A 14,394-nucleotide genomic window follows, 5' to 3' on the forward strand; every position below is an offset into this window, starting at 1 on the left:
ATTAAAGTTTGTGAAAGATCACAGACCAACAGTCAGGCTGTTAATGTACACACACACACACACACACACCTGTCTACAGTGTAGTCCCAGATTGCATTACTATTGTGGGCACTTCCAAATTCTTTGTAAAATCAGATTTTTGTGTGTGTGTGTTTGACTATCTGCATTCATTTTTGGAAAAAGTGACTGACGTCTGATTTTGGTGGGCGTTGACATAATCAGATGTCCTGCGTGTGCAGATGAAGAATCAGCAGCAGATCTGTGTCATGATCTGTGATAATTATAGAAACTTCAAACATGACACTTCTACCAGAGAATGTGTGGTGGACCAAGTCGTTGCAGAAAAGAAAAGATTCTTTGGTGCTCTCTGCTGAGAGATGTATGGATGCGGGAGAGGGAATCTATGACGTCACTGTCCTGACAGTGACACATGCTGTCTTGTACTTGCACTCTCTATATTTGTCACTGTCAAACTACTACAGGGCTATCATGGGATTAACCTATAGTGTGGAAAGTGAGGGAGTAAAATCAATTGGACCAGATGCAAATGTAGCCCAAATTGGACATGAAAAGTCGCTGAAAACCTTTTTTTTCCCTTTTCTTCTGTTCATGCTAATCTGATTTTTATCATGTATGTGGAAAAAAAATCTGAATTGATTCACTTTCAGCTGCAATGTGAATGTAGACTGGGCTGCTCTTTGGATTCAGTTTTGCTTGAGCTCCTTACTAGAAGGCATAGTGACAAGCACAGAGTCAGTGTGACTGAGACCTGTCTCTCCACAGCCCTTATAACTTCTCCTCTGCCTCTATCTGACTGAGACCTGTCTCTCCACAGCCCTTATAACTTCTCCTCTGCCTCTATCTGACTGAGACCTGTCTCTCCACAGCCCTTATAACTTCTCCTCTGCCTCTATCTGACTGAGACCTGTCTCTCCACAGCCCTTATAACTTCTCCTCTGCCTCTGTCTGACTGAGACCTGTCTCTCCACAGCCCTTATAACTTCTCCTCTGCCTCTGTCTGACTGAGACCTGTCTCTCCACAGCCCTTATAACTTCTCCTCTGCCTCTGTCTGACTGAGACCTGTCTCTCCACAGCCCTTATAACTTCTCCTCTGCCTCTATCTGACTGAGACCTGTCTCTCCACAGCCCTTATAACTTCTCCTCTGCCTCTGTCTGACTGAGACCTGTCTCTCCACAGCCCTTATAACTTCTCCTCTGCCTCTATCTGACTGACCTTATAACCAGGGCTGTGGAGTCTTTACACAAAAACCTTCGACTCTGACTCCTCAATTTATGGTACCACCGACTCCAACTCCACAAACCCAAATCTGCTTACGACTCCAACTCCACGACTCCGACTCCACAGCCCTGCTTATGACGTCACCTCTGCCTTTATTTAGACTCAGACCCTCCTCTTCACAGCCCACAACTCCTTTGCCTCTATCTGACCCTCGTGTCTGCTCCATCAACATCACCTCACCCTTCTCTGCTAGCTAGTCACACACACTCACATAAACACACACTCTCTTCTGTCCACACAGCTGCAAAGATGAGTGGGAGTTCATATCTGAAACTAGGAAACACAAAGTGACAGGAAATCGATAGAGGAAGCTGCTGAGGTTTTGGCTGACAGCTCAAGTCCTGGGCCGGAGGACCAGGGCTGTCCTGTGTGACCTTGGCTCATACACACTTAGTCATCATCAATGGCTAATAACTCAGTGTACGTGTGAGTGAGAGAGAGTGAACGAGGCAAGGCTCTGCTTGCAAAACTCACACACACACACACACACACACACAGAGTCCTTAACTCTCGGTTGCTGACAGAGAGAGAGGAGTTAGAGGCAGAAAGAGAAGGACCGCAGGTGCAGATGGAGAGCATATGCTTTTTATACATACAGCTAGTCCATGCAGAATGGACATGTAAACTACTGACATTCATGGACATGTCAAACTGGCCTATGTGCCCCTTAAACACGCACGTCTGTGTGACCTTTAAACAGCTCATTTCAGCCACAAAGATGGGCACATCTGCGTTCTCTCTCAACTGCGTTGTCAGGTTAAAGCAGTTCACTGTAAACCTTAGGTCACCATTCATTTGCATTGTGATTTGGGTGCCAGCTCTGAGAAAGTCAGTGACAAAAGCAATGTAGGCTGACGGCATTTTCAGTCCCGTTGCCTGAAGCGTGATTGGCTTTTTCAGTGCTGTTTGTTTGCGTATTCTGTCTGTAATACTGAACACAAGTGTGTTGTTGATCAGTTAACCTCCAGCCTGTATCATCTCCACCACAGACTTCTCTCCTTCCCTCACCGCTCTGTCATTAGAGATGATTAAGAGACTGTTGGAAGAGTGTTATGTGGTGTGTGTGAGTGTGTGGTCTCACATAGCTTACAGCGTGATTGGTGTATGGGCCGATTGAGGGTTTTTTACTAATTGCTAGATGAGTAATAGGAAGTGATTGAAGTCTCTCTGTGATCTGAGGCACAGTGTAGGCCCTGTAGCCTGCAGGGTGGGTGGGTTGGGGACTGTGTTGGCTTTACTGCAGCTTTACACACACACACACACTTACTGTGCGTAAAGTAATGTATGTTCGATACTCTCATACATCAGTTCTTTAAAGAGAGTGAAAGGAAAGAGAAACAGGACAGAGAGAGAGAGAGAGTTAGAAAGGACTCTTTCTCCTACTCACTGCAGCTGCTGTTGTAATCTCTCTCCTGTGGTGTGAGAGGATATCACGTCAGACTCACACACACTCAGACTCTCCTGCCCTGGAGAAGAGCAAAGCAGAACGCTCCCTTTTCTGGGCAGCCTTGGGCAGCCCACAGACACCAAAACAAAGATAAGACACATCTGTCTGGCCACCCTGACTGACCAGTTGTTCACTGTGAATAAGTATTCGATATAAGATGTCACACAAATATCAACAGGCTAGCTGAGTGAATGAACCATCAGTCTGTATACACGTTTTCTTATGATAGACATCTCTTTCAAATTCAGTTTCTGTCTCAAACACGAATGCTTTTCCTCTGTGTCATCAGTAAACCCCTGTAGCTATAAGGCAAACCAGTCACAGGTTTGTAACGGTTGGCACTTAAACCGCCATGTAGAAAACAACATTTCACCACAATATGTGTCATGACTTGTGTCACCTGTTTTGGTACTCCAGTGGAGCTGAAATGGTATGCACGTGTTTGGAGAACTTACCTGAGTTCACGCGGTGCTGTGTGCTAAAGGATTAGGACTCCACTGTGCTAAATGTCAAACTCTACAGGAACCTGTATACTCACACATTCTGACTGCATCTTCAAACCTCAGCTATTAGTCTGTTTCTTTGAGTTTTGTCTACTGATGTAACTTGACTCACGAGCCCTTTTACATACTTTTACATAAATGATATCAGCACTATGTCTTAAGTGTTCTGTCACTTCGGAGACAGGGGCAGGAATAATTTTGGGTGGTCAGCATATTATGTTTCCTTATGCTATATACATTTTATCTATCTCTCATATATATTTATCTAAATAGTGGATATAATAATCACTTGTTGTGATATCATGTTGTATTTATGGATGCAGCCAGTGCCAACATTATTCTTTTTCTTTTCTCTCTTTCTCTCCCTCTCTCTCTCTCCCTCTCACACACACACACACACACACACACACACATGATTTCTAATGAGCAGCTGTAGCTAGATAAGCTAGCTGTAGTAGAGATAGGAAGAGATGAAGATTGAGAATGAGTAGAGGGGAAAAAAAGAGAGAGAGAGAGAAATTAAGTGGATAGAGCAGGCCATGCTGAGTAGCTTTTTATAGTCTCTGAGCCGTACTGAAGGCTGATTGTATCTGACTTTCATATTAAAGGCAGCCAGTGCGCCCCAGTGAACAAACCTCTGTGCTTTCTCTAGCTCTGCCTTTCAAAATCTCTTTGCTCTTTCTCTCTCTCTCATCTCTGTGTACTCAAAGAGCAAGTCATCACTCTTTTTTGTTCTTTATGAGTCTCCCATTCAGCCTCTCTCGACTATCTGTCTCTCTGTGTCTTTCACTTTATCTTCTGTTTTCTCTGAGGGGAAAAGAAAAAAGTTTTTTGAAAGATGCGACACAGTGGAGAGGGGAGGTCAAGCAAACTGTTTCTCTCACTGTGTGCACCCCTTCTCTCTCTCTCTCTCTCTCTCTCTCTCTCTCTCTCTCTCTCTCTCTCTCTCTCTCTCTCGCTCGCTTGCTCTCTCTTTCTCCTGTCGTATAGTCTTAGCATTTTGGCTTATTCTCATGTTAAGCCTTGTTAGCTACATCAAGCGAACAATTTGCCAGTCATCTAGAACATTCATGTAGAACATTTACATCTGTCTTTTTGTTAAATCACAGAGAAATTTGGCTCTGTTGGCTGACCAGTAGCCCAGTCTTAGAGAATGTCTAAAATACATACGTATGATCCAGACTGTTAGCCCTGATGCTCTTCTGGCTAAATCTAGCTGAAGCGTTGTTGAGTGCCGGCTGATTGGCTGGCTTGTCCTGCTGACCCACTGACTAGAGTTTGGACCATAAACCCTGACGCTCTGTCACATCACTCCTGTGTGCGATTTTTCTGGATGCTAAATCTGTCAGCAGCTCGGCATACCTCACCAGTCTGACAGGAGAGACCAGAAAAATGTTTCAGGCAGCATACCTAACCCCCTGTTGCCCTTGGCAACACACCAGCTGAGAGGAGGCATGCGGGAGAAGGAGGGGCATCCCCAAATCACTGGACCAGTCAGTCTGTGCAGCAGTGGACACACCACAGCCCCTTTAAAAGCCACAGGACCCGTGGGGCTGACCAGTAGTTGATGTGTGTGAGGGAATGCATACAGAAGCTATAACGTGTTCTCGCTCTCTACAGATGATAGAGCAGTCTGATGTATTTGGGCATAATTCTTCAAATCTAAGTATTTATATGTTGATTTGTCTTTGCTCAGTGTATATTTATGTCTTACACTGGTTTGTTACAGCATCACATTCACAGAGCAGGGGGAACTTTTATGATGCCATTGTGACCCAGTTATAAAAACCTAGCTGGGTTTTTTTTTTTTTTTTTGGTGGAAACATGGATGTTCGTTTCTGTGTTCTTTTTTTTATGCTTTTATGATCTCTCTTTCCAGCGTGTCTCATGCAAAATGTGTGTAAGAATGTGTGTGAGAAGCAGAGTGGAAAAGAGAGAGAGAGAGAGAGGGGGAGAAAAGCTGAGTGATGGTAGTATATTAATATCCCAGCCAGCGGAGAGGCTTGAAGATTAGGTTGAGACGGGGGAGAAATCTTCTTGTCAAATCCCTCTTCTTATTTGCCCCCACCCCTCTCATTCTCTCTCTCTCTCCCTCCCTTTCTCTCTCTCTGCAGTTTCCATCCTTCTCCCATAGATCCATCATATGCTGTCTCTGTCACCTCTTTTCCTCTCGTTTTGCGGTTGTGCAAACTTCAATTCTTGGAATTCTGTGTATAGGGCTACTAGGTATACATTTTATATATACTCAACGTGTATGTTGTGCTAATACTGACTGTTTCTCTGCCCTGCAGGTCTGCATTGAGAGTCACTGTGAAATCACTGCTTTGCAGTGATTGGTCCAGAGTGTTGTGGTGGAGGTGTGACTCTGCCCTCCAATGAAACATGAGAGGGAGAGACAAAGACAGCAGCAGTAGTTTGGACCCCATTCCTCTCCCCTTGCACAGTGCCCGAAACATCAACCCTTCCCACCCCACCCAAGGATGCCAGTCCCCTTGCGCGCACTGCCAACCTCTCTGGACCTGAGACACCACTGGGCACCATGAGCACGTACAGAGACACAGGGGTGTGTGCCAACCCCGTTTCCCAATCCCTCCCCCCTCCCCTCCTCCGAATGCACAATGGCCACACGGACCCAGCCGCTGCAGGCCAGTCCCGTGTCTCTGTGCCCAAAATGGGCGTGCGAGCTCGCATCGCCGAGTGGCCTCCCCGAAGGGCACAGTCGAGGGAGTCCTTGTTAGAAAACGGCCAGGCCGGTCACCTTGACGACCAGATCGGGCAGGAGGGGTTGAGCCGTGGGGGCATGGCCCGGTTGCCACGGAGACGTGTTAAAGACGGCGAATGGGGTTTGCGGGGCGTTCCAGGCTCGCCCGCGCGGTTACGGGCGGTGACGGTGGCGTTCACTCCCCTCCGACAGCGTTCCAACAGCGAGATCACTCTGAGCGAGCAGGACGAAGCGGAAGTGGAGAGTCGCGTGGGACTTTTCCGCGAGTACGGTAGCACCTCATCCATTGACGTGCAATCCATACCGGAGCAGAGCTTCTTCGACATGCTCAGCCAATTCCAGAGCGAACGGCCCGACCAGCGGAGTGCCGCTCCCGCAAGACTAGAGGAGCTGCTCTGTGCTGAAGCCTCCACTGACACAACTTCCAACACCAACTCTCTCACCCCCTCAGCACGCACGGGAGACGACCGCTCGGATACCCGGGTACGCAAGAAGAGTGGCGGTACCGAATCCTCCCTGGGCACGTCTTCGCTGTTCCGTAAACTGCGCAGCTCCAGCCGGGGTGAGATGGAGGGTCCGCGGAGCAGCGACGCTGAGGACTCCAAGCCCTCTGAGCCCACCAAACCCTGGGTGTGTGTGCGGAGTTTCACTCACTACGATGCCCAGAGCCTTCTGTTTGACCTTAACGAAGCAGCAGCGAATCGAGGGCACGCGTCCCAGAGAAGGAACACTGCCACCGGGGCTTCTGCCGCCTCATCAGCCGCTGTATCTCTGGCCGTGTCCAGAGCCCTGGCGCTGGGCGGGGTGGAACCTAGTTTCTCCAGCACTGAGGACCTCAGCTGCAGGGACCTGAGTGCTGGACCTCTGGGGTCAGAGCCCGTGGACCCTGGTGTTCTGCAACCAAGCGGTTCCAACCAGCTTCTGCTCAGCTGCCCGCACTTCCTGAATGAGACGGGCGGTTACAGCGAACGCAATGTCAGTTTCCTGAGCTCGTGGGCGGAGCGGGGGGAGATGGGGTCATTGGATCCCAGCCCACGGCTCCGCTGTAGTAACGCCAGCGTATCTGTGCTAGAGCTATCCCCCGAACAACCGCTTACCAGGATGGAAAGACTCAAGCTACACAGCATCGAACATGTGGACCATGGGGCTCGCTACTACCAGGAATACTTCCACGGGAAAGGTAACACACACACACACACACTCTCTGAGTAGACACATATGTAATGCCACTGTTTATACCAGTGTTTCCTTTTCCTGGGCCAGGCAACTCACAGCCCTGCACATTTTAGATCTCCCCCTGCTCTCAAACAGCTGATTCAGTTAATCAAGCCAGGGTCAATTAGCTTATGAGTGGAGCCATGTGCTCTATGAAAGATTTGATGTGACCAGTTATACCACTAACACACAGTAAATCTCACAGTAAATGACTGCAGCTTTAAAATGTATTATCACTGCAGAGTGAATGTTCCTATACCAGATGCTACAGACATCGGCTCATTCAAGTCATGTAAAGTCATAGTAAAAAGAAAAATGTTTCCACTCCTACACGATGGTCTAGAAGTCTTGAAGTTGTGTCCCTAATTAGTTGTCAGAGTTTATCAGGAGTGATAAAGGTTAGCATTCCAGAAATACATCTCTGGAAAAGTGTTTGAGAACGTTGCCTCCAGCGTGCGTGTTAGACATCGGTGACACAAGCCTGACATTTATAAAGTGAGACAGGCAAGGAATATAAAACAGGGCCCGGCACACCCCTGCCCTTCCACAGCAGGATGTGTTTGGCTCCTGTGCCTGTTAGTCATCTTTAATGATGGACAAGATGTGACTCCTTTGACTCTGTTGTGCTTGTGCAGTGCTTTAGCACTGACCCATGTCTGACTCTTCTGTTCACAGGTGGGCTTATCTGTAGCATGAGCAGTGATTATATTAGTAACATGTTATGTGGGCATCTCAGGACAACAGCGCTGTGTTACAGATCATTACACATCTCACCTTGGCAGAGCAGGGCAGTGCCATGGAGTTGTGTGAGATGGTGCTAGCTGCACACTGACTCTGACTGGTGGTGCAATGTTGCTCCAAACTTCTACCCCCAGATATTTAGCCACCCCCCCCCCCCCTTCCAAACACCACCTGCTTTATCCACTGGGCTACCAGCAACAGCAAACACATTGGCTCTCTGCACCAGTTTTGAATCTGCGCAATCTGCCTTTTTACGGTTACCAAGCAGGAATGATCATCTTGTTGCAGTCCTCTACCATGTAACAGTATTGTCCTTGGCTTGGAGCACTGGACAAGGATAGTTTGTGTTATATCTAAACCAAAAACAAGATCTGTTCATTTTCTTTAGGAAAAGAATAGTCTTTACTATTGTACTTTTGATAGCAACGATGATGTGTTTGACTGTGCCTCTCTTTATCAGCTCACACACCAAATTCAGCTCATTAGGAGTCTGATGATGAGTGATAAATGAAGGAGCTGCTTTAGTTGTGTTGGTGTTTAGGGAGAACTGGGATACTCTGTGAGTCTCTGGAGTTTGAGCTGGGAAAACCTTGTTATAGCTTTCATCTGTAGATAAACACACACTGCTCTATTACATTTTCCCCAGTGCTGAATAAATAACATTCTAAACTCATTGTTCTCAAGAGGAAAGAAATGCAACTTATCCTCAGGCACAGTCTTGGCCCATGCATGCCAGCCTGTGTGTGTGTGTGTTTGGTGGCCTTCCTCAAGGTAACTGTATCTAAGGCCAAGTGTATTGACTGCCTTTGTCAATGCTGTTGTATTGGAATAAAATGGTTTGTAATGGACTCTGGTGGAGAATGTGTAGCAGTTGGAGTCAGTGAGCTTCAAGACTCCATCATAGCCAGTTAAGCTCACATGACTCTCACAAATTCATTGTTGCTGTTATTTTTTCCCCTTTACTATCTGATTATCTTATGTATTATTACCCACTAACTTCCCGTGTTCTCTCCGATACTGACGTTCTGACTCGTTTTCCCTTTTACCTCTGACAACCTCCTTTTGCTCTTGAATAATTGTCTGTTGTTCCTTATCTTGCATTTATCATGCCATCATCTTCTCTTTCACTTCTCCAGTACCCTCATTTCCTCCTCTGTAATCTCTCTCCCAGTCACTCACTCATTGTTCCTCTCTCCTATTGTCTGTCTGTCTGTCTGTCTGTCTGTCCGCGTGTGTGTGTCTGTGTCCAGAGCACTGGAACTACTTTGGGACCGATGAGAAGTTGGGTCCTGTGGCTTTGAGCATACGCAGGGAGAAACTGGATGACACCAAAGACCTCAAGGACCAGTACCAGTACCGCATCATCTTCCGCACCACTGAGGTGTGTGTATGAGACGGAGTGTGTGTGTTCACACACACTTCACACACACAAACACACACGCATGCACGCACACACACACACACCCACACTTCCACCCACAGCCCACCTCCTCACTCTGTCTGTCCACCTGTTGTGGGTGAAGTGGACAGGGCCAAGCCAAAGACAGAGAATGTTAACCTGTCAGAGAGCACTGTGTCTGAGTGCAACTCTTACTTCCCAACTGTGAGTTCCACTCAGAGCAGAGCAGCCTACACACACACACACACATGCACACACTCACTCTCTCACACACACACACACACATGCACATGCACACGTACACACACACACACACACACGCGCGCACACACCACACACACACACACACTTTGTTCTCCAGGTCCATCAACGTATTTGTCCGTGTCTAATCCACAAACCTGTCCCTGAAACTGGAGCTTATTGTCATACGCTGTCATGGTGACCCTTTTAGTGCTAATCAAAACGCTGAAACTCTACTCCCTCTCCACACTAATACACCAGCCAATCAAAAGTGAGGCAGCGTTTAAGTAGGGAGAAGTGCTTTTGTGTTTGTGAGAAAGCATGAAATAAGGAGAGATTGTGTGTGTGTGTGTGTTGTAAGAGAGAGAGGATTGTGTGTGATGTTTGAAGAAAAATAAAGCTAATGACTCTGTGTGTGTGTGTGTGTGTGTGTGTGTGTGTGTGTGTGTGTGTGTGTGTGTGTTGGTGAGCAGTAGTTGTGTAGAGTAAGTTGAGCAGGACTTTTTGCTTAGTAACGCTGTGAAATGTGCTGAGCTGGGCTGTAATGGTCTCTGCTCTGTTGGTTTTAGCTGGATTACATGCTTGCCTGGCCACATCACCTTCACTCTGCCAGAACAATGCAGCACACACACACGCACACACGCACTCGCAGACATACACACACACGCGCGCGCACACACACACACGCACGCACGGCTAGCTCACAGACCTGTCAACATCAGAGTAATCAACCCAGTTGTTTTCACACAAACGCACACACACCTTCCTACCAGCTGCAGATCACATCACCTCACCTTATACAGTATTTGTGTGTACAGTGAGTGAACTCTGCATTTTAAACACACACACACACACTCACGCTGATCCAGCACATGGGCTCTGCAGGTGTGTTTTGCTGAAATATGCTGGATTTCAAGAAATGCTTTTGCATGATTCACCCTCACACATGCCATCAAAAAGCTGCTTCTAACTGTTAATGTCCTGATCATCGTGCAGATGTTTGTTCTGTAGCTGGATCTCTCCCTCTCTCTCTCTCTCTCTCTCTCTCTCTCTCTCTCTCTCTCTCTCTGTGATGCATGCTAATAGGAGTGTGTGGTTAGTACAGTCAGAACAAGGAGAAGTGCTAGTCACTGAGGACACTGCAGTGGGGAAAGGATGCCCCTGTGTGGCTAAATATCACACATCGCTTTCTCTGGAACAGGAGTCTCAAACTGAAAACTCTTCATATTTACTTTCTCTTCCTCTCTCTCTCTCTCTGTGTCTGTGTGTAGTTGGTGACGTTGCGGGGGGCGATTCTGGAGGATGCGGTGCCCTCCACGGCGAGGCACGGGACTGCACGGGGTCTCCCTCTGAAGGAGATACTAGAGTACGTGCTCCCGGAGCTGAGTGTGTCCTGCCTGCGGCTCGCCCTCAGCCTACCCAAAGTCACAGAGCAGCTCATCAAACTGGACGAACAGGGAGTAAGTCCACACTCTGTTAGTTTCCCTCACGACCATCAGCCATAGCGAATGAGCTGATGGTCAGTGGGTGTCAGCCTTCTCCAGTGTTTGCTCAGCTGAACTCCAGTATGTCAGCTGAGACTGGGTTTAAGCCTGTGAGGATTTGAATTGTGTGTTAGGTGATGAGAGAGAAAAACAGGACCAGGCAGGTAAACCCTGTTAAAACAGCTCTGGAGACAACAGTTTATTCAGAATTTCTATGAATTGCGTGCAAGAGGAGTGCATGTGTGTGTGTGTTTATGTGTTGTGTACACATACACACACACACACACACTCACACACACACACACACGCACACACACACACACAGAGTTATGGTCATATATTAATCCATGAAAGCTGGAGAGGCTTTTGTGTCTGCCAGTATGTGCGTGCCAAGATGTGCCTGCTTTAACACTCTCTCTCTCTCTCTCTCTCTCTCTCTCTCTCTCGCTCTCTCTCTCTCTCTCTCTCTCTATATATATATATATATGCCTCCCCCTCTCTCTCTCTCTCTATGTCTGTCTGTCTTTCTCCCTCTCTCTCTCTCCTTGTCTGTCTGTCTCTCTCCCTCTCTCTCTCTCCAGATCAGTTCAGTTCAATTCAGTAAAGCTTTGTTGGCAAGACTTTTTTAAATATTGCCAAAACCCACTAGTGATACAGTTAAAAACATAAACAGTGTATACTAAATAGACATTGATATTTTCCTCTAATATGTGTTTGTGAGCATGTATGTAAGAGCGGTTTGGGTAGCAGAGAGCAGAAAGGCCTTACTTCTTGTCTCTCAGGTCCTGGTAGTGAGATGCATATTTAGCAGTTTTGTGGATCACTCATCCATCTCCTGAAATACAGGGAACCTGGTCTTTGGCTGTCAATGAAGTGGACTCAGGGTGGATATTCTTAATCCTGTGAAGAGTTTCATGAGTTTCGTGTGTGTGTGTGTGTGTGTGTAGTTGAGTCAGAAACATAAGGTTGGCATCCTGCTGTGTCGTGCGGGCCAGAGCACAGAGGAAGAGATGTATAATAATGAAGAGGCCACGCCCGCTTTTACCAACTTCCTGGAGCTACTGGGAGAAACTGTTTGTCTAAAGGGCTTCAGCAAGTATGCGGCGCAGCTCGACACCAAGAGTGAGTAACACAAACACAAACGCAGGCGCTTACACACACAGACACACGCACACATAGACACAGGCACCTGCACACACAGGCACCCGCACACGCACACATATAGACATGCACTTACACACACACGCACATGCACACGCACAGACACACACACACACACACATGACTGGACAGCTGACACTCAAGACACCCTGTAGAAATCTGAAATCGCCTTCAGAACAATTCATGTCACTTCAAACATGAGGTAAATTCCTTTAATGTACACACATTGATCTCTTCCAGGAAGCTTCCATAACAAAAACAACATTTATTTTCACACACTCACACCTATTTTGGGATATCTGACTGCCAGTCAGTAACGTGTGTGTGTGTGTTTATTTGTGTTTAACAGCGGACTCTACGGGCACACACTCTCTTTACACCACATACCAGGACTACGAGATCATGTTCCACGTTTCTACAATGCTCCCCTACATGCCCAACAATCCCCAACAGGTAAGACACACACACACAGAGTCGCAAATAATAACAAACAACCTCTGATAGCTAAGTGTCTCACACACACACACACACACACTCACATATTCACTACACATGCACACCATGTTCCTCTCTCAGTACCCACAAGCCAGACCTTTTAGTGGTGAATAGTCTTCAGAGGGCACACACACACACACACACACACACACATGCACACAGCCCTTTCCTATGAGCCTCACTAAGGCCAGACATGCCTGGACATGCCTGGAACTCCCCCGTCCATCTCTTTCCATCTCAGCACTCTTCCCTCATCCTCACCACCACTCACAGACAAGTCCACAGTGCCCAGTACAGTGTATACAGCCTTAACAGGGACATGAAAAATAAGATCCCGATGACAGCTCAGAGAGAAGATGTCACGTTTTGTTTGTAATTCAGCAGGGTTTCATTTTTCCCTTGCATATGTGCTGTCATAGTGTCTCAGTCCAGTATGAAAGGGATTTTAGTGCTCAGAGCCTTGCTTCTGCCAGAGCACCAATGAGCTCAGAGAAGAGCCCGGAATCATGAATGGAGCGGGATTATACGATATGTCATTATCTTTCATCACTATACTTTCCACTTCACTCTCTAATATTCCTATAAAACAGCTCTGTCTCTGTCTCTCTCTCTCTCTTGCTCTCCCTCTCTCTCTCTGTTGGTGATCAAGGCTTGGCCTGTTTTGGGGTTTCCGTATCCCTTCTGTTAGAATGTTACCTTGTGTCACCATTGTTCCCTACCCCCTGGGCTAGACTGTCTGTGTATGCGTCCGTATGCGTTTCTGAACTGTGTTTGTTTTTGACTGTGTGTCTGTGTATGTGTTTGTTCATTCCTCAGTGAGACATAAGCTGGTTCTATTTTTGTATGAATGATCATAATCCTCCAGGGGTAGATACTGTGTTCTCTCACTTCCCATATGTGCGTTGGTGGAGTGTTTGATCTGTGTGTCCGTTTTTCCCTGTGTGCTGTTTTGTGGGATTGTTTTTTGTTTTTGTGTGTGTTTGAGTCTTTCCAGTGCACTACACCCTCTAGCAATTGACGCATTCAAATACAAACACCCCACTCAACTGTTCCCATCCACTACACTTCTCCCAGTTGGCCTGTAGGGGGCAGTGTTTATCAGCTCATCTCTGTCTATTGTTTACACAAGTTTGGTAGTTTGGAGAGAGACAGTGAATGAGAGAAATAGGTTATAGGGAAAAGCTGTTTATTAGGGTAGAAAAGTTGTGTGTCTGTTGTGCAAGTGCATGAGAGATAAAGAGTGTGTGTGTGTGTGTGTGTGTGTGTGTGTGTGTGTGTGAGAGAGAGAGAGAGAGAGAGAGAGAGAGCCCTGAGATGCCTTATATTTGATACTTTGACATTGTAGCATAGGGCAAGGTGGACAGTCTCTGCTGCTGTGACTTATTATGGAAATCTAACACCACAAGTCTCTCTCTTTCTCTCTCTCTCTCTCTCTCTCTCTCTCTCTCTCTCTCTCTCTCTGACACGCGCGTGCGCGCACACACACACACACACACACACACACACACACACAGTCCTGATAGTAGCATGTTATATACTGATAACTAATAGCCTCTGATTAAAACATGTTTTTTCTCTCTCAGTCCTAATCTCACTATCATACCTGACTCAACAGACACAAGTCCATTTCACTCACTATAACTCTGCTACCCAGAGATTTATGTTTAACACACTGCATTACAGATC

General features: G+C 46.9%; 1 protein-coding gene across 1 annotated transcript in view; it reads left to right on the forward strand.

Annotated features, from left to right (window-relative positions):
- sipa1l3 (signal-induced proliferation-associated 1 like 3) overlaps nt 1-14,394 on the forward strand; it is a 59,012-nt gene that overhangs the window by 24,951 nt on the left and 19,667 nt on the right. Inside the window, exons 3-7 of the mRNA XM_030764710.1 lie at nt 5,543-7,153; nt 9,180-9,310; nt 10,840-11,028; nt 12,000-12,174; nt 12,563-12,666. Of these exons, the coding sequence (XP_030620570.1) occupies nt 5,791-7,153; nt 9,180-9,310; nt 10,840-11,028; nt 12,000-12,174; nt 12,563-12,666 (1,962 nt within the window). The 5' untranslated portion in view covers nt 5,543-5,790. The remainder of the gene's footprint in view (nt 1-5,542; nt 7,154-9,179; nt 9,311-10,839; nt 11,029-11,999; nt 12,175-12,562; nt 12,667-14,394) is intronic.

This window comes from Chanos chanos, chromosome 2 (assembly GCF_902362185.1).
Source record: "Chanos chanos chromosome 2, fChaCha1.1, whole genome shotgun sequence".
Classification (NCBI taxonomy): domain Eukaryota; kingdom Metazoa; phylum Chordata; class Actinopteri; order Gonorynchiformes; family Chanidae; genus Chanos; species Chanos chanos.